Here is a 20,288-nt window from a genome sequence, read left to right as displayed (position 1 = left end):
GCAGTTTTATAATTTTGAATCTTATTGTGGTTAATTGAGGTGTTTGGTTAGATATTGTTAGTATATTCAAAGATAACTAATGTATCTAATTTGAGCATTTAAATTACCAATTATATGAAACTAAATCTAGCATCAGTTAAGTGTAAATGTTGTACATTGTTGTGCCTTCCAAAGAAGAACTTCAATGTATAAATTAATGGTTATTTAATATTATCCGAACATATGTCAATATCTTTAAGTTTATTTCTCAAAACAATGATGTATAAGCATATTTATTTTGTAATTGCAGCATCTGCTCCTGTTTCTCTTTATTCACATGCTACATCTATAATAAAGTTTAATGGACTAAATTTCTCTGATTGGTGCGAACAAATCCAATTCCATCTTGGAGTTTTGGATTTTGATTTAGCACTTTTAAGTGAGAAACCTGCTGCAATTACTTCTGCTAGCAGTGATGAGGATAGATCTTTCTATAAAGCTTGGGAAAGATCAAATAGATTGAGCTTAATGTTTATGCGAACTGTAGCAAACAATATTAAGTCCACAATTAAGAACACTGAAGATGCTAAGGAATTTATGAAATCTATGGAAAAATGTTCTCAGTCAGAGCCGGCTGACAAGTCACTTGCTGGAACACTTATGAGTACTTTAACCAACATCAAGTTTGATGGTTCTCGTACTATACATGAGCATATCCTTGAAATGACGAACTTGGCAGCAAGGTTAAAGACCATGGGAATGGAAGTTAATGAGAATTTTTTGGTAACGTTTATCCTTAATTCCTTACCTTCAGAGTATGGTCCATTTCACATGAACTATAACACTCTGAAAGATAAATGGAATGTGCATGAATCAAAGTATGCTCATTCAAGAGGAAGCGAGGCTTAAGATACCAATAATTCACTCTGCCAATCTCGTGGATCACAAAAGAGTTGGAAAGAAACCTGAAAAAAAAAAAGAATGGCAAGGATAATCATGGACAATTAAAGGTAAAACAATCATCTGCCTCAATCCACAAAAAGGGACAAATTAAGGATAAGTGTCATTTTTGCAACAAACCAGAACACTTTCAGAAAGATTGTCTAAAACGTAAGGCATGGTTCGAGAATAAAGGTAAACATAATGCTTTATTATGTTTCGAATCAAACTTAACTGAAGTTCCTTATAATACATGGTGGATTGATTCTGGTTGTACCATTCATGTTTCCAATACGATGCAGTGATTCTTTACGACCTGAACCACAAACCCAAATGAGAGATTCATTTTTATGGGAAACAGAGTCAAAGTTCTAGTTGAAGCTGTGGGAATCTATCGTTTAACTTTAGATACTGAACATCATTTAGACCTTTTTGATACCTTTTATGTTCCTTCTATTTCTCGTAATTTGATTTCCTTATCAAAACTTGATACTTCAGGTTATTACTTTAAATTTGGGAATGAGTGTTTTAGTTTATTCAAACAGAACATTTTTATTGATTCTGGTATTCTTTGTGATGGCTTATATAAATTAAAGCTTGATAATGTTTTTGCTGAGAGTTTGTTAACCTTGCATCATAATGTTGGTACTAAACGTGGTCAAACTAATGAATCGTCAGCTTACTTGTGGCATAAACGTTTAGGTCATATATCCAAAGAAAGAATTAAAAGATTGATAAAGAATGAAATTCTTCCAGATTTGGATTTTATTGACCTTGGAATTTGTGTGGATTGTATTAAAGGAAAACAAACAAAACACACAGTTAATAAAGAAGCCACAAGAAGCTCACAGATTCTTGAAATTATACACACTAATATTTGTGGGCCTTTTGATGTTCCATCTTTTGGTGGAGAAAAGTATTTTATCACCTTTATTGATGATTTCTCACGTTATGGTTATATCTATTTATTGCATGAGAAATCTCAAGCAATAGATGCCTTAAAAGTATTTATAGATGAAGTTGAAAGGCAATTAAATAGAAAGGTGAAAATCTTAAGATCTGATAGAGGTGGTGAGTATTATGGAAAATATGACGAGAATGGACAATGTCCCGGTCCATTCGCTAAATTCCTAGAAAGCCAGGGCATATGTGCTCAATACACAATGCCAGGAACACCACAACAAAATGGTGTTGCAGAAAGGCGAAATCGTACATTAATGAATATGGTTAGAAGCATGTTAATTAATTCATCTTTACCTGTTTCCTTGTGGATGTATGCATTAAGAACCGCTCAATATTTATTAAACAGTGTTCCTAGTAAGTCAGTTCCAAAGACACCTTTTGAACTGTGGACTTGAAGGAAACCTAGTTTAAGACACCTACATGTTTGGGGTTGTCAAGCGGAAGTAAGAATTTATAATCCACATGAAAAGAAACTGGATTCAAGAACAACCAGTGGTTTCTTCATTGGTTATCCAGATTTTGGGAGAAGCTACAAAGGTATGGTTTTTTTTTCCCAAAACCCTAATTAGTGTAATTAGGACTTTTTGTCTTAAACATGTTAACATCTAAATTAGTTTAGATGCATTTAGGGTAAAATTTTGATCCTTAATTTCGCTGCGTTAGTATGCTATCCATCCCTTTCCACCATCCTTTTTCACCATTATGGTACATATATACGTCCACTTTGTGCGGTAGGTAAAACTATGTGGACAGATATACCAACAATGGATGTACCCATTCGAAAAATATATGAAAGTGTTGAAAAGTTATGTCTATAATAGAAATTGTTTTGAAGGATTGATTGCAAAAGCACACATATGTGAAAGATTTCTTGAATTTTCTTCCTAGTTTCTATCTTTGCTAGATCCTATTGGACTAGGATCATTTAAAACTCGAGAGGAAGGTTGGATCGGAAGTTCTATTACCTCCTGGATCATTTGTTACACCTAGACAACTTCTACTGAAACAAGCCCATCTACAAATACTAGAAAAAATTGAAAAAGTTCAATTATATAGAAAGTAAGATTCATTAACTTAGGATGATCGCTTTTTCTTATTTATGCTCTTTTAAATAAATGGTACTCACTATTTTTATGTCGACTGATCTTATATAGATGATATATGGTACTCTTGAAAGCATTCAACCCACAAAGGGTGAAAAATGAAAAATGGTTGGGAGATGAGTACAACCGAAATTCCTCAGTTGGGTACGACACCAGGTATTTTATTCTCACGTACTTTTATGTTATTGACACAAAATTTAAAGTACAAACATCTATGTTTGACCTATGGTCACCATATAATATGTCATGCTTGAAATCCACGAAGGTAAAGTCGTGAGCATGACTATAAGATGGATTGCACATCGCCCACATCCTATTGTGATGACATATGGGAATATAAAGTTAATGAAATTTGCTACAACATAAATTCCCGTGATGATACTAGAATGATTCGGAATAATGGTGTTGTGTTTGTTTCATCAACAACGCATGTGGTTAGTGCCAAAGAGAAAACCCCAATAATTGCTGACATGTCCTTGTATGGTGTGATTCTAGAAATCTGGAAGTCAATTACATTACTTTTAGGGTTACATTATTCAAATATGACTGGATTGATACGAAGATTGGAGAACATGTAAACGATCTAGAATTCACACTAGTTGACCTCAATCGTGTTGTCATTATTCAAATTCATTCATATTAGCATCACAAGCAAGACAATTGTTCTATGTTAAAGACTCAGTGATTGTAGATGGTCTGTCATTGTGAGTCCTCAGAAAAAGACTTCATTGACAATTTTCATAATGATGAGCTTGGTGATGCATCCCTACATTATTTGATGACTTTAGAATATCCACCAACAATGATCGTGGAAAAGGAGGAGATTCCATACTTCAGAATAGACTGTGAAGGCACTTGGGCAAACACATAAATATTTGGCAGTAAAATGTTCCAACAAAGTTTCCCGTCATTTATTCCGATCATTGTTAGATATTCACTAAATCCTGTTAAATTATGTTATTGTTTCCTTTTTTGCAGGGCACTTTAATTCTAGACTAGAAAATAACCCAGTGGGCACCAAAAGTTTCAGTTACAATTTCCATTTAGCACTTCTTCGAACTACCTACGTTGTAATCAATGTTTAGTATTTTCATTGAGCGAGCATTGATAGTTGTAAACATTTCCTTTTATGCTTTGTAAGAAACTAAGTCGATCTTCATGGGCATTGATTCTATATGTTCTGCTAAATTTCTATTGGAACCCATTAATGGATCATTGTTGTTTACGATTATTGTTTTCCATTTTCATGCCTATTGAATAATTGATATGTTCATAATTAATGGACTATATTAAACATTATGATTCATTTCATGCAGCCCTGAGAACAGCACCAAACAATTGCACATGGAAAGGAAACTAGTAAAACAGGTGGTTGCTCGATAGCACTGAGTATCGAGAGAGAAAAGAAGAAAGGTAAAGGGAAACGTGGACCTACAGGGATGTTTGGGATTACGCAAGTTATTAGTGATGGACGTAGGAGAGTCGTTGAATACAACAAGTGTCACACCCCGACCCACTAGCTACTTCATGCAACCAAAAGGAAGCATGCTACCTATACACTCAACGCTTATCTTTTTGCGAGATAACGAGTCGAACGCCTAGTGAGCGGAACTTTTCTTGCAAATCTCCAATGCAAAACTCCATTTTGAACTTAGAAGATCTTTACAACTCAATATAGTAGAAAACACTTAAGCAACATTGCTTAACCCCTAACGTTTAACATTTAAACTTTTAAAAACTAAACAATAAGCACAACAGAGATATACAACCCCATACAGCAAAAAAATAAATAAATAGAAAAAACAACTCTACTTTTATTACATTATCTAATGTTTTACAAATACATCTCGTTTCTTGCAAGGCACAAAATAAAATCTAAGCTCTCAGGTCCTATCCTTCTTTCATCCACTACGTTGCTACTCTTCACGTCAACGTGTTCAATAGTGTAAGAACCCATTTCTTATCCTTCTCCTTGATCGCCGAGCAGTTCATCTCAAAGACAAGACTCGTCCTACACATAAAACTGAGATGCAACCCTCCCTACCTATAATAACTTTAAACCATCCAAAGACGGACAATGTGATCAGCTTTCATGCGTTACAACCCATCTTACCTTTCTGGACTTAGCTTGGACGCCTCAACATCTGGGAAGGGAAACTTAAATGCATAAGTCAACAACTTAGTAAGTGAAGTTTTTGAAAAATATTTTTTGAAATACAAGTTAAGCACAAATTCATTTTCATTTCTCAAATGTGTCTTTCAATGCCTCATTTCATAAATCACAGAAATCTCACATTAGCTCCTCCTTTTCCTTTCTACTAAGAACATGAATCCTCCCTTTTGCCAAGACTACTGCGATTCACTTTCGCCAGTATCCTGTGATTGAGTCACTATGATGTTCACTCCATCCACTGCATTTGGGAAGCTCCATGATTTATTTCTTGTTGCACCGTCCATCCACACGACTTCATTCACATTATATGCACACTACATAATAACCACTCATTTGATAGAATAAGACTATTGGTTTGAATGCATTCATCCTAGTTAGCACATAGAAAACAATAGCTTTCTCTTTTAAAAAATAACAACAACAATAACAATAACACAGAGAGATAACAAACGTGTTATGCTTAACTCATACTCAGAAGGAATATGCTAGAAATCATTTAAAAATATTTAGTTGAAAAAGGTCACTCACACAAAAGTTTATAGTTTAAGAAAGTCACTAACGCATGAGTGTTTAGTTTAAGAAAGTCACTCGCGCAAATATTTGATCCTCTTCTTCTCAGAACGCCTCTCCTCACCTACTACTTGCTCAACATAACTCAACTATTTGCACTCTTTGGGTAAAACCTTGAAATAACACCACTTCATTTAGGGATTCCACTGTTATTTATACTAATCCTTTGGACAAGTTCTCGCACCATGCAACCAAATCCAAACTTCACGTGTAAGCTTGATGGACAACTCTATACTAGACAATCCCTCGAGATGCAAACCATATCCTCTCAGGAAGCAAAATTCTTTTTTCCGCCTTTTCCTTCCTCAATAAATTTTATTGTCCTAACCACAGTACGAGAATAGTTGAAACTGGAAATGTAAGGTTCAATGAGAATGACATAATTAGTGGGAGTTTGGAACCGCGAAAAGTGGAAATTCAAGAAGTTAGGGTGGAAATTCCTTCATCTATAACTTCTTCTCAAGTTGTTGTTCCTCTAGTTGTTGACTCTGTTAACAATCCACAAGAACAACAAAATAATGGTCAAACACCACATAATGATATTGTAACAAATGAACCTGTAACTGAGGGACCACAAGAAATAGAATTAAGAAGATCTGTAAGATCAAGAAGATCAGCTATTTTTGATGACTATTTGGTTTATTTGCATGAGTCAGAATTTGACTTAAGCATTGATAATGATCCGATTTCGTTTTCACAAGTCATTAAAGGAGATAATTCTACCAAATGGTTAGATGCCATGAAAGAATAGTTAAAATCTATGAATGATAATGAAGTCCGGGATCTTGTAGAATTGCCTAAAGAAAGAAAAAGAGTTGGGTGTAAACGGGTCTTTAAGACCAAACGTGACTCAAATGGCAATATTGAACAATACAAGGCTAGACTTGTTGCCAAAGGTTATACTCAGAAAGATGGCATTGACCACAAAGAGACATTTTCTCTTGTCTCGAAAAATGACTCATTAAGAATTATTATGGCTTTGGTAGCTCATTATGATTTAGAGCTTCATCAAATGGATGTGAAAATTGCCTTTCTAAATGGAAATTTAGATGAAGAAGTGTTCATGGATCAACCAGAAGGTTTTATGGCTGAAGGAAAGGAACATATGGTGTGTAAATTAAAGAGGTCAATATATGGACTCAAACAAGCTTCCAGACAGTGGTATCTTAAGTTTAATTATACCATCACATCTTTTGGTTTTAAAGAAAACATCGTTGATCGATGTATATACCTAAATATCAGTAGGAGTAAGTTTATAATTCTTGTTCTATATGTTGATGACATCTTGCTTGCTACAAATGACTTTGGTTTATTATGTCAAACCAAAGAATTTCTTTCTAAAAACTTTGAAATGAAAGATATGGGTGAGGCATCCTATGTGATTGGAATTGAAATATTCCGTGACCGAACACATGGATTGTTAGGATTGTCTCAAAAGGCCTATATTAATTAAGTTTTAGAGAAATTTAAGATGGACAAATGCTCATCAAGTGTAGTTCCAATTCAGAAGGGTGATAAATTTAGTCTCATGCAATGTCCAAAAAATGAATTGGAACGAAATCAGATGGAAACTATTCCTTATGCATCTATTGTTGGAAGCTTATTGTATGCACAAACTTGCACTAGACCAAACATCAGTTTTGTTGTGGGTATGCTAGGTGTCACAATCGTAACTTCTCGACACGATTGTGCGGCACTTGCTTAGCTCAATCAGCAAGTCAGCCGTTCGAAAATTGGAATCCGCGGTCAAACTCGCGGTATGACGTAGCCTCCCTTCCCGTTCTTGGAAAAATATTTTTATAAAACGGGAGAGAGAAAGTAAATAGTTGAAAACGTCATAAAGAAAGCATTGAAGACTGTCAATTGCAAGGAAAATAACTCAACATGCAAAGAGTGCGACAAGGCTTGGGCGGGGGTCGGACTTAGTCATGTACCCCCTATAGTACATATTGAGAATTTTGGCCTTGGCAGGCTTGCATATGAAAAAGCCGAAATGTCACACTATGACTCGGCGACACCTAAACGAAAGAATTAACCTAAACTACTTTCAAGACATAAAGATAAAGTGATTTGGGGGTATTCGGGCATACGACCATCGGTAAATAATACCATGGACAATTATGCCCTTGACATTCTCCCCCACCTAAATGGTTAACGTCCCCGTCAACTGGCGAAGCTTGAAATCTTTTATCTTCTGCTTCCACGCTTCAAGATCTTCGACACGTTCCCAGCTGGTCTCCTCCACAGGAAGGTTCTTCCACTTTACCAGATACTCGTGGATCCTTCGTGCGGGTCTTCTGCCCCTCCTTACTCGCTCGGCCAGAATTTCTTCAACATCTTTGTCTTCCTTCTGACTAAGGTCGATAATTGGGTGAGTTACGACATTCCGCTGCAGGTCTTCTGTGTCTTGGTGGTACGGCTTCAGGTTGCTAACATGAATTACTGGGTAGATTTTCATCCATGTGGGCAACGCTACTCTGTAAGAAGTATTCCCTACCTTTTTCAGCACTTCAACTGGTCCTTCGTACTTCCTGACGAGACGTTGGTCTTTGCGTCCTCGAAACCTGACTTGCTCTGGTCGTAGTTTAATGAGTACCTGGTCTCCCGCTCGAAACTCAAGGGGCCGTCGCTTCTTATCTGCCCACTTCTTCATCCGCTTCGATGCTTTTTCTAAGTACGCTCGGGCGATGTCGTTTGTCTGTCTCCACTCCTTCGTGAAATTGAGGGCTTGAGGGTTCTTCCCTGCAAAAGGATGATCAACAAGGTGTGGCAGTACTGGTTGCCTCCCAGAAACAATCTCAAATGGACTTCTCCCTGTAGATGAACATGTCTGAGCGTTGAAACAGAATTGGGCTACGTCTAACAGCTGGACCCAATTCTTTTGCCTTGCGTTTACAAAATGGCGCAAGTATTCCTCGAGCATGCTGTTGAATCGCTCAGTCTGGCCGTCAGTTTGGGGATGGTAGCTTGATGATATGTTCAGACTCGTCCCCAAGAAGGAAAATAACTCCGTCCAGAAGGAGCCAATGAATCTACCGTCTCTGTCGCTCACTATACTTGTCGGGACTCCCCACAATTTAACAACGTGCTTAAAGAACAATTGAGCTATTGTTTCTGCTGAACACTGCTTGGTGGCGGGAATGAAGGTGGCGTACTTTGAAAAACGATCAATGATGACTAAAATGGCTTCAAAGTCGCCTACCTTAGGGAGATGGGTGATGAAGTCCATAGAGACACTCTCCCAAGGTCTTGTTGAAACCGGTAGAGGGTCAAGAAGTCCAGCAACCTTCACTTTCTCTACCTTATCTTGTTGGCAGATGAGACACGTCTTAGTGTACTGCATGACATCATCTCTCATATTCGGCCAAAAGTAACCCTTCTTCAACAGGGCGTACGTCCGCTGCCATCCGGGATGGCCAGCCCATAGAGTGTCGTGACACTCGTACAACAATTTCTTCCTTAGGTCTCCTGCTCTTGGAACATATAGTCGGTTGCCCTTTGTGACTAACAAGTCTTCCTCGACCCAAAACTGTCGTGTCTTGCCCGCCTTCGCTAAATTCATGACATTCTGAGCGGCATGATCTTTCTGTAGGAACTTTCTCAGGGTGTCTCTGACCGACCCACCAATCTCGCTCCCCTGGAGGTGAGCTAACAGGCATATGGCTGCATGTTCTTGTTTTCGACTTAGGGCATCTGCAGCCTGGTTGCTCGACCCCTTCTTGTGCTCAAATTCAAAGTCGAACTCGGCCAGAAATTCCTGCCATCTTGCTTGTTTCGAAGTCAACTTTGGCTGGGTAAAGAAGTGGCAAGTTGCACTGTTGTCCGTCTTCACTACAAACGACGACCCAAGTAGGTATTGTCTCCATGCCCTCAAACAATGTACTACTGCGAGCATTTCTTTTTCGGACACAGTATACCTCCTTTCGGCTGCATTCAATTTTCGACTTTCGTATGCGATCGGGTGCCCATTCTGTAGGAGCACACCCCCTAACGCATAATCAGACGCATCTGTCTCGACTTGGAAGGGTTTGGTCACATCCGCAATCCCTAGAAGTGGCCCCTCCATCAAGGCTTGCTTTAGGCCATCGAAGGCGGTTTGACACTCGGGGTCCCAATTCCAGTGAACGTCTTTTTTCAGTAGCTCAGTCAGCGGGCTTGCTCGTTTCGAGAATGCCTTGACAAATCGACGATAGTAATTTGCCAACCCGAGGAAGGAGCGTAACTCTGAGACTGATTTCGGCACTGCCCAGTAGCGTATCGCAGCAATCTTCCCTTCTTCCATTCCAATTCGGCCACACTCTATCACATGGCCCAAGAAGTTTATCCGCTCTTGTGCAAAAGAGCATTTTTCTCTTTTGACGTACAGTTGATTCTCCTTCAATTTCTGAAAAACCTTTTGTAGGTGGTCCCTATGTTCCTCCATGGTCGTACTATAGACCACTATATCATCCAGGTAGACTACTACGAATTTATCGAGATATTCGTGGAAGACTTGGTTCATCAACGTGCAGAAGGTGGCAGGGGCATTGGTGAGACCAAATGGCATTACGAGGAATTCGAACGCACCATATCGGGTGACACAGGTTGTCTTCGGTTCATCTCCCTCTGCAATTCTCACTTGGTAGTATCCCGACCGCAAGTTTAACTTTGAAAAATACTTTGCCCCATGTAAGCGGTCGAACAAGTCAGTAATTATGGGGAGTGGATACTTGTTACGGACTGTGAGCTTATTTAGGGCGCGATAATCAATGCACAGTCGTAAACTCCCATCTTTCTTCCTTTGGAAAAGAACTGGGGCCCCATACGGAGCTTTTGCAGGCCTGATAAACCCTGCATTCAGTAGTTCATCTAACTGTTTTCGAAGTTCAGCTAACTCCGGAGGCGCCATACGATAAGCATTCTTCGCAGGCGGTTTTGCCCCAGGCACTAACTCGATCTCATGATCAATCATTCTCCGAGGTGGCAAAGACTTGGGCAAACTATCGGGCATCACATCACGGTATTTCTCTAGCACGCGCATGATCTCCTTAGGGACTGTCTCCCCTGAGTTCTCTGACGGTTTGAGTGGGATGGCCATAAATGTTGGTTCGTCTCGAGAGAGACCCTTCTTTAACTGCATGGCCGAGATCATTTTCAATCCATCTGGTTGACGTAGGTCAGTCTGTACAACCGAAGGTGTGGGTCCAGTGATCACCAAGCATTTGGCCAAAGGCATTGGGATTACCTGATGTTCAAGTAGGAACTCCATTCCCAGTACCACATCAAAGTCGTCCATTTTTACCACTACAAAGTCTACGAGGCCACTCCATCCTCCCAATCTTATCATCGTTCGTTTCACTAGTCCGATGATAGGTAGGGCAGCAGAATTCACGGCTTTCATTCTTCCAGCATCCTTCTCCCAGCGGAGATTTAGACGTTTAGCTTCTACTTCTGTTATGAAATTGTGGGTGGCACCGGAGTCAACCATAGTGCTTTTGGTTGGCTTTTGGTTGATCCAGGTGTCAACGTACATTAAGCCCCTTTCCACTGGCGTGTTCGTCTCCCCCACCTTTTTCTGGAGAGATGACAGAAATTTCAAGGCCCCCATTCGAGGGTTATCAACTTCTTCTGTCTGGTCTACTTCTCCCTCGGTCTGACTTTGTTGATTGTCTGAATCTGGGGTTAAAGATGCCTGGAATGCATTGAAAGCAGTTTTGTTCGGGCATTCCCTGGCCATGTGTGGTCCCTTACATATGAAGCAACTAAGAGGACGATTGGACAGATTCTGGTTACTTGATCCTCGCCAGGAGTTTCCAGTATTCGATTGATGGGATCTACGATCTCCATTAAAGCGTCTGTCCCCTCCTGTAGTTTTAGGAGAACTTGGGCGGTTGTTCCTACTTCCTCCAGATGAGGAACTTGGATGACGTCTCGTATCTTGAGAGTCGTTAGACAGGTCAAACAGCCGTTCGGCTGCCGCGTACGCGGACGTGAGGTCTTGAACTCTTTGTTCATATAGCTTTGTCTTCGCCCACGGCTTCAATCCTTCGACAAAACAGAAAACTTTGTCTTTCTCGGACATATCGCGTATATCCAACATCAGTCCCGCGAACTGCTTCACATACTCTCGAATACTACCGGTGTGTTTCAGCTCGCGTAACTTCCGTCGAGTCAAGATCTCGACATTTTCAGGGAAGAATTGTGAGCGAAGTTCTCTCTTCAAAGCGTCCCAAGTATCTATTGTGCAACGTCCCTCCTGGATGTCAACAAATCGGGACCTCCACCATAACTTGGCATCCTCAGACAGATGCATCGTCGCCAACGTGACTTTGGCTTCCTCTGTAACCGTGTTTGTGGCCCTGAAGTACTGCTCCAGGTCAAAGATATAGTTTTCTAGGGCCTTCGCGTCTCTTGCCCCACAGAAGGGCTTTGGTTCCGGTATCTTCACTCTACTAACCGGAATGGCTCCCCCAGCGGGAGCTTGATTTGCCATTGCTCGCATTGTGAGGCTCAGTCTCGCATTCACATCTGCGATTTCATTTCTGACGACATCGAGGGTAACTCGGAAGTCCTCTGACATGTCGTTTATCATCTCTAACAGCGTCTTTTGAGAGCTATCCAGCTCTTGAACACGCTCTTCAATATGGGCAACAAAGCCCGTCGAACTGTCTCCACGCTCGTAGTTGACAGTTCTTCCGATGTTTACAGTTGTTTCCAGGGCGTCGACCCTTGTCATCAACTCTTGTATCGGAAACCCTTCGACACGGCCAGCTACCGCATCGATCGTATTAGTTTTCTCGGAAATTTCTTCGAGACGAGACTCCAAGTAGCGGATGGAGTCGGGAACTTCGACTAGGTAGAGCATCTGTTCTTCTAGCTCTACTAGTCGGTCTTTCTGGGCCTTGTCCGATGGATTCGACGACGACATGTTTCAGTCTTATCGTCAATTAGCCAACTTGGCTCTGATACCACTTGTCACAATCGTAACTTCTCGACACGATTGTGCGGCACTTGCTTAGCTCAATCAGCAAGTCATCCGTTCGAAAATTGGAATCCGCGGTCAAACTCGCGGTATGACGTAGCCTCCCTTCCCGTTCTTGGAAAAATATTTTTATAAAACAGGAGAGAGAAAGTAAATAGTTGAAAACGTCATAAAGAAAGCATTGAAGACTGTCAATTGCAAGGAAAATAACTCAACATGCAAAGAGTGCGACAAGGCTTGGGCGGGGGTCGGACTTAGTCATGTACCCCCTATAGTACATATTGAGAATTTTGGCCTTGGCAGGCTTGCATATGAAAAAGCCGAAATGTCACACTATGACTCGACGACACCTAAACGAAAGAATTAACCTAAACTACTTTCAAGACATAAAGATAAAGTGATTTGGGGGTATTCGGGCATACGACCATCGGTAAATAATACCATGGACAATTATGCCCTTGACACTAGGCAGGTATCAAAGTAATCCAGGAATGGATCAGTTTTGAGCTCATTTATTTATTGTTTCTGATTTTATCTTATGGTTCTGTTCTTATGATTAGTATATACATAAAAGAATTATGTAAACCAAACTGGACATCGTATTTGATAAAGACACTTATTGTTGGACCATTATTGATTATCTTTATTATAATCATGTTAATAGAAGAACTATTTCAGTGATACATGGAAGGGAGTATGTTAATGCAATGATGTTGACCGTCATGATCCTTTATTAGTTTCGTTGACTTGACACGATATGTTATGAAGTTTAATTTTACGCATTATGTCTATGGATGTATATGGTAAATAATGTCAATGGGCCAAGTGGAGAATGTTAGATTTATTCTTAAATATAATATTATCATTAATGTGGCTCAATTGCATTATCTATTATTTATCCCTTTTGGGCTTATTATTTTATTAGGCCCATTAGGTTAAAAGATAATGCCCTAATTTAACATCATGATGGGTGGTGTCTATAAATAGAACCTTAGGGATTGGTCCTCTCACTGCCTCATTAACTAGTTTATTCTTCCCATCAAGAAACTTAAATTAAGTCTAAAAGGAAGGCAAGTGAGAGAAACACAATTCCTCAAGAAGATTATTCATGGATCAAGGTATGTCTTGATGTTGTTCTTTAACTAATTTTAATTTGTAAAGTTATCTAGTTCAAAGATCTTGGCATTTATCGTTATATACAATGTTAGGGTTTATTGTATAATCATGAAATTAAAGTTTATACATAAAGCAAATAGATGAAATGACTAACCTGTTGCACCCTTACATTTCTCCCCCTAGCAAATTCGCCAAAACGTCATCTATAAATTTGCTCAATGAGATGAAGGATGATCCACCTTCTATTACACTTTTTCGACATTCTTTACTTTTTGTTTTCACTCTCTTTCTAATCTCGTTATCATTATGGTCCATCAACTTTCTAATCCCTCTTTCTATCTCTTCTGCCCTTATTATTCTTGGTTTGGCTTGTCTTCTATATTCAATACAATAACCTATACTGATCTCCACAGCCAATCCCAATTCTACTACCAGCTCAAACGCGTTGAATTGTTGCTTTGCATATTGTGGCCATGTTACCATCGACACACCATGCCATAAACTTTCCAAAATTGAATTCCAACCACAATGCGACGCGAACCCACCTGTGTGACCAAAGATTAAAATAACGATATCAATGTTTCAATCTTACATGCATATATATGGATAAAATATTGATATTTACAAATACATATATGCAAGTACTAGAAGGATATTCGGTTTTGGAAAGTTTAGTGTAGTCAGATAGAAGAGAAGCGCATACTGAAAAAAAATATATTAGGCATCTATGGAAAGAAAAAACCTCATACGTTTTCAATTTGATTCTTCAATATATGGAAATGGCAACTTATTAGACAAAGCATAAGGTTTATTCTTTCCATAGATGTGCTCGATCCGTTTTTGATATGCACTTCCCTTCCATCTGATTACACTAAACTCCTCAAAACTAAATACCCTTTTGGAACTTATATATAGACACACACATATACATATATTACTTAATTTTCTTCATATTGGAATGTATCGACATATATTTTAATTCTTACCTGTGGCAGGATGGGCTAATATCTCCACTTGTGGTGCCCAACTAATGACTTTACCAACATATTTCGTTCGATCAAGAAACCCCTCCGATAAGATGTCTTCAAAGTTTGTATAGTCAATTGTTATTTTAATCCATTTCATCCCAATGATTTCCGGAGGGACCAAATGAAATGAACTCCGCTTTGCTCTAGCACTCGTCCAATCTCCTCCACTTGGTCCTTTTCGAAGCTTCCCCAACTTCCAAAGCACAAAAACACCACCGATGATGGAGGCTGATCATCAAGCCACTTCAATACATCTACATGATCCATAATATCAATATTCTTTTTAAAGTTTAAAACAGGTCCAACAGAATATAAAGGTGGAAGTTGCAAAGAGGAGTCGATAGTATTTTCTTATTTTTATATGTTATTTAATATTATATTTTTTTGTATTTGTCTACTTTTATTGTTCTTATTTCTCTATTTCTCTTCTCTTATATTTTTTTTTATTCTTATTTCTACATTTTCATTTCCGAACAAATTTATTTGTTTAAGTACATTGTTTCGTATCTTGTTTATCCATTTTTTACTCATTATTTGTTTTTACTTTCCTTTTCTTTTTCTAGTAATTTTGCTTTATATTTTTATTTTACTTATAGATTATTGTTATATTTTACATTTTTATCCTTGTACATAAGCTTATTTCAATGTTTGTGTTTGTTTTATGATCCATTTAACATATTCTTGCTAATACTTGTTTAATTTTTTTAATATTTTAAAATAATTTTCTTTTAAAAAATATCCGACAATAGAATCTAGGAAATTTGCAAGTCCTATTTTCTAGAATTCGTGAGGTGAGAAAATCGATTATTTTGAAATCTGAGACCGATCTCCAATATGTTTTCTATTAAAATCTCAATATGATATTTTATGTTTGCTTAATTTATAATGGTAGTCTTTACTCTTGTTTTTACCTATCTAATTTATCCTATTAAGTCTCGTTTTAATTTCTATTTAAAATTTATAAATATTTTTAATTAAAACTTTCATTGTTTTAGAATCATTTAAATTTAAATTTGTCTGAGTTTTAAAATCTTTCCTAAAACTCTTTTTTTTTTAATCATTTAGATTTTTTTTCCTTGTAAAGTTATAATTTTTCTATGTTTTTTAAATGTTCAAAATTCAATCTATGATTTCATAAGGTTTTGTAATCAACCTTTTCTAATAACTTATACCGTTTTTCTTAAACTAAATTCTACAAGGGAATCTAGAAAATTTGGAATTCCGATTTTCTAGAATTTGATCGAGAATCACATCTTTGGAAGTCCAAGAAATGATCCTAAGAAAAAAATGATCCTAATTAATGTTTTTTTTAAAAAAGACATATCTTTATTAGAAGGCTATTCTTACAATGAATTTTGATATTGTACTAATTTTTTCGCTTTCTTTAGGTGAGAAAATTTTCTTAAATATAGTCTAATCGATGGAATGCTCTTCTATTTTATGAGATCACTACCTCAAATATTGAAATAACGAGGGTAAAATAAGATTATTTAAAAAAAAAAAAAAAAGAGTCATATTTTTCAACCAAATCTATTTCAATTTTTTAAAAAAAAAAATAAAAATTCTAGAATTATGGTGTATTTAAAAATTAATTCATTTTGAACTATGGGCTCAAAAATCTTGATTTGGTAATAAATTACTTACAGATTCACAGAGAAATTGCTAAGCAAATGGTAGATGGGGAAGGAAAGTTGTTATTTGTAATATGAAAGATAAGGTTGGGACCAAATATGTGTGGCTCTTGAATGTGCAGTACGATGTGAATCTGATAAGATCATAAACACACAACTCTTTAATCACTTGTTGCATGCTTCTGCTCATTTGCTTTGTGGAGATTGGATCTAACTTTTTAACTTAATAGATATCATTTAAACCACTCTATTTCATTACTCTACTACTTGATATCTTTGAGCTTTCTCCATCAAAGTTCTTTTCACAAACTCTGTCTACTGATTATAATTTAAAGTTGACTCCAACAGCATCTCAAATTAAGCTATCTGTGCCTTCATAATTTGGTCCATGATGGCTCAAGTATTCTCTTTCCTTTATCATTTTACCACATAATCACTTTGTTAAGTCATCCAAAATCGTCAAAACCCTTCGAAATCAAATCTTCAAATCCACATACCTCAACTATTAAGTATCTAAATATGAAAGCATTTAAGTTGGACTAATGTATTAAGTGAGATGTTAAGGAATAAAAAGTTCAAGTGAAAGGAGCAATCAATCTCACAAAGCAAATATACTCAATCCTATGTATTCTTTGAAAAAAAAAAGTAGGGAATTAATGGTAGATTAGAAGCTCATTTTGTTGACTGATTTAGTTCTATAAAATCCAAACTATTTTCAAATCCTAGGTGAACCATTTTTTCTTATCACAATTAGAAGATGTAGCTTATAATACTCAAGTGCATCTTGAAATTGCATTGATATTTATAAATCTCACTCCAACAACCAAATAGAAAATTAAATGTAAACAATATTTAAGGAAAAAAGGAAAAATACTATGTAACATGCTTGCAAACAAATGATATCGGAGAATTGGGTGGGTTGTAGATAGATGGGTCGAGCATTAGATGTACCCAAAAATTTGTCTAATAAAATGAAACGGCTATTCTACTACCATCAGCACATATACTATAGGTTCGAGAGGGCTTAAGCCCTCCTCAACTTTATGACCGTTGCCATTAGCTAGGCCCAGTAGTAAATCTAGCTTCTAGCTAGCCTCCTCCATACCCAAGTTATAATTTTTCGATTTTGTCAAAACATCATCAATAAATTTTCCTAATGAGGTGAAAGAGGATCTACCTTCTATTATAGTTTTTCAATATTCTTCACTTTTTGTTTTCACTTTCTTCTTAATCTCATTATTGTTTTCATCCATCAACTTGTTAATTTATGTCTAGGTTGAATTTGAAATTATTTTGCAACTAAGGGTTAAACTTTAAGCCTAAGTGATTCTTCTACTGGATACCCTTGAGTTTGACACTCAAAAGTAAATAATTATCTTTTCTAGTTATGGTACCATATAACTTACATGTTATGTTAAGGATGTTATTTACATTGAGAAACTTTGGACTATGACATTATGCTAAAGCCCTATTGATTGTTGAATGCATGCTAGTTAAGATTAACGGTGATTATTAACTCTTATGACAGACTACGTACATCTTATGTTTTGTGTTCCTCTTCTAGATCGATCACTACCTATGTCATGAACTGTGTTCCTTCGGGATCACTACCGACATTATGTTTTAGGTTCCCTCGAGTTCACTACATATGTTACGATTTGTGATCCTTCAAGGTCATTACCTATGTCATGTTATCACTCATACATTATGCATGCATTGGAATGAGTCATGTTATTACTCATACATTATGCCTACGTTGGAATAAGTTTAACATCTCACCCAAAAAGCTCTGGTAGGGAATTACTTATTAGGTATACAGTATATGCTCACTCTTTTCATGTTTAACTTTCAAGGCAAAGATGAGGGGAAAGGCAAGTTGACAAGCGACAAGAAGAAGATCCAACCATATGGGAACTGCTTAATTTATGCTTTTGCTATTGTTTTTAGAAAGTTAAGATAATTAGATTAATAATAGACTTAGCTTAGTTTTGAAAATTTTGGGTCGTTACTAAAACTTTTCAATTGTTTCTTTCTTTAAAATAATTTCTCAAAATTTTTTAAATCCATACAACCAAAAATTTAAGAAAATTTATAATGGAAATTATGATGTAAAGCTAAAGAATTGAAAAGGCCAAAAATATTATTGTAGGTATTAATTTTCTTTGTGTATTTTTATGGATATCTCCACAGGCCAAAAACGAGTAACTTTATTTTTTCCTTTTCTTTATCTACATTTCACATGGTAAGAGAGTGTGCAGAAAGAGATTGAATATATTCATTAGCTTAGGTGGATAGCTTCATGGCAATCAATGTGACAAAAAGACGATGATCTCAGGCTTGGAGAGCATTCGCCATCTCAAACATGGAAGCAAAGGTGACCCCATGCCGGTAACAGTATGCAAACCAGCTCAAATTCTTCATCTAGAACAGAACAAATTAGAGAGGAGGAAATTAAAGGAAATGGAAGATGCTTGGTTTGCAATGTGTAGAAAATAATTGTTGATGGGAATTGGTTGTGTTGTAGAAAGGAAAGATATTTTTGAAATGAAACCAAGAAGAGTCTATAATTTATGGGAAAATGAATGGATTATTGAATTGCATTTGACATGGAAATGTTGAAGAAGGTAACCTTTTTGGACATTGAACAAGAAAGCATCACATGTTCTTTGTCTTTTAATTTATTTCTCACGAAGAAAAAAGAAAGGAAGGTGGTACATCTTTTCACATTAATGATTGAATCAAGTGCAACAAATAATTAGAGTTCATATGAAGAAACACTTAGCTTTACCATATCTCAGTCTAACCACAATTAAATCAATAATATCTCTTTTTCTTCCCAAACCAATGGATGAATTGGAAAAATGGTGTAATTTGAGGGGACAAACAACTTCTCTCTTCTTTACCTTTTCTTAATCCTTTTTTCTTTTACTTTTCTTTTAATTTTTTAATTTACTTTTTTTTTTACTTATTTCCAAACGCATTTAATTACTAAATTGTTTTTATCCACTATTGAATTAAGTGAAATATAAATTGAATTAGTTGACTATAACTACAATTATTTGAGTAATTGAATCAAGATCATAAAAACTCAAAATAATAAATATGACATGAAACATCGCAAAAAAAAAAAAACAAAAGTAAATGATTTTGAAATTTTGTGAATAGAATTGAATTTGATAAAATAAGTATTGTCCAAATTTTTAAAAAAGGTTGAGAAAAAAAAGGAAAATTATACTAACAATACCTCAAGAACGTTTTTCTTAAACATTAATTACAAATTTAATTTTTCTAAATTAAAATAAATTTAGTTGAGAAATATAAATAATATAAAAAAACATTAAAAAAAAAGCAAAAAAAAAATGGAACATTTTCAAAATTAGAAAAAATATTGAAACTATTTACAAAATATAACAAAATTAATGCAACTTCCTGTAGCCTATCTAATGACTCTTTCAATCTAGAGAAGAAAATACCAAGAATCACTTGAAAGTTGATCCACTACTAAGTTTGATATACTGGAATGAACATCTTAGTCCTTCAATTATTGTATTACCTCATCATTACCATTATGTTGTGCGTAAACTGTAAAGTTGTTCAAGATGAAAACTAAAAGCAAGATAGGAAGCACGTAATAAAGAACCTCAAATTCATTAGCAATATGAACCATGGTAGTGCAGAACATATATATCCAACACAAATGCAGCAAGGTGGTTGTTGGTGATAGTAAGAGAGGAGATAAGATCTTGTTCGACATGGGCCTTGTAGATATCAAGAACAACTTTCAGGAAAAAAATGGTCGGTTGCCATCTTTTGGGATAGCAGGTA

The 20,288-nt window shown here is 36.4% G+C and overlaps 2 protein-coding genes across 2 annotated transcripts; one reads left to right on the top strand and one right to left on the bottom strand.

Moving 5' to 3' along the window:
- Nucleotides 1-258: 258 nt before the first annotated feature.
- LOC127150307 (uncharacterized) lies at nucleotides 259-888 on the top strand. The gene has a single exon (XM_051087719.1). The coding sequence runs from the start codon at nucleotides 259-261 to the stop codon at nucleotides 886-888; it is 630 nt and encodes a 209-aa protein (XP_050943676.1).
- A 13,081-nt stretch (nucleotides 889-13,969) lies between these two features.
- Nucleotides 13,970-20,130, bottom strand: LOC127150306 (putative UDP-glucose flavonoid 3-O-glucosyltransferase 3). The gene is given in 4 exon segments (XM_051087718.1): nucleotides 13,970-14,349; nucleotides 14,791-14,934; nucleotides 14,937-15,182; nucleotides 20,028-20,130. Coding segments are annotated over 4 exon segments (873 nt in total).
- Nucleotides 20,131-20,288: the final 158 nt, after the last annotated feature.

This window comes from Cucumis melo, chromosome 7 (genome assembly GCF_025177605.1).
Source record: "Cucumis melo cultivar AY chromosome 7, USDA_Cmelo_AY_1.0, whole genome shotgun sequence".
Lineage (NCBI taxonomy): Eukaryota > Viridiplantae > Streptophyta > Magnoliopsida > Cucurbitales > Cucurbitaceae > Cucumis > Cucumis melo.
The sequence above is the reverse complement of the archived record's forward strand: the minus strand, read 5'-3'. Positions and strand labels throughout refer to the sequence as shown.

Bases quoted from the DNA above. Each gene is read 5' to 3' on its own strand.
- LOC127150307 (XM_051087719.1), top strand. From the start codon at position 259: ATGTATAAGCATATTTATTTTGTAATTGCAGCATCTGCTCCTGTTTCT.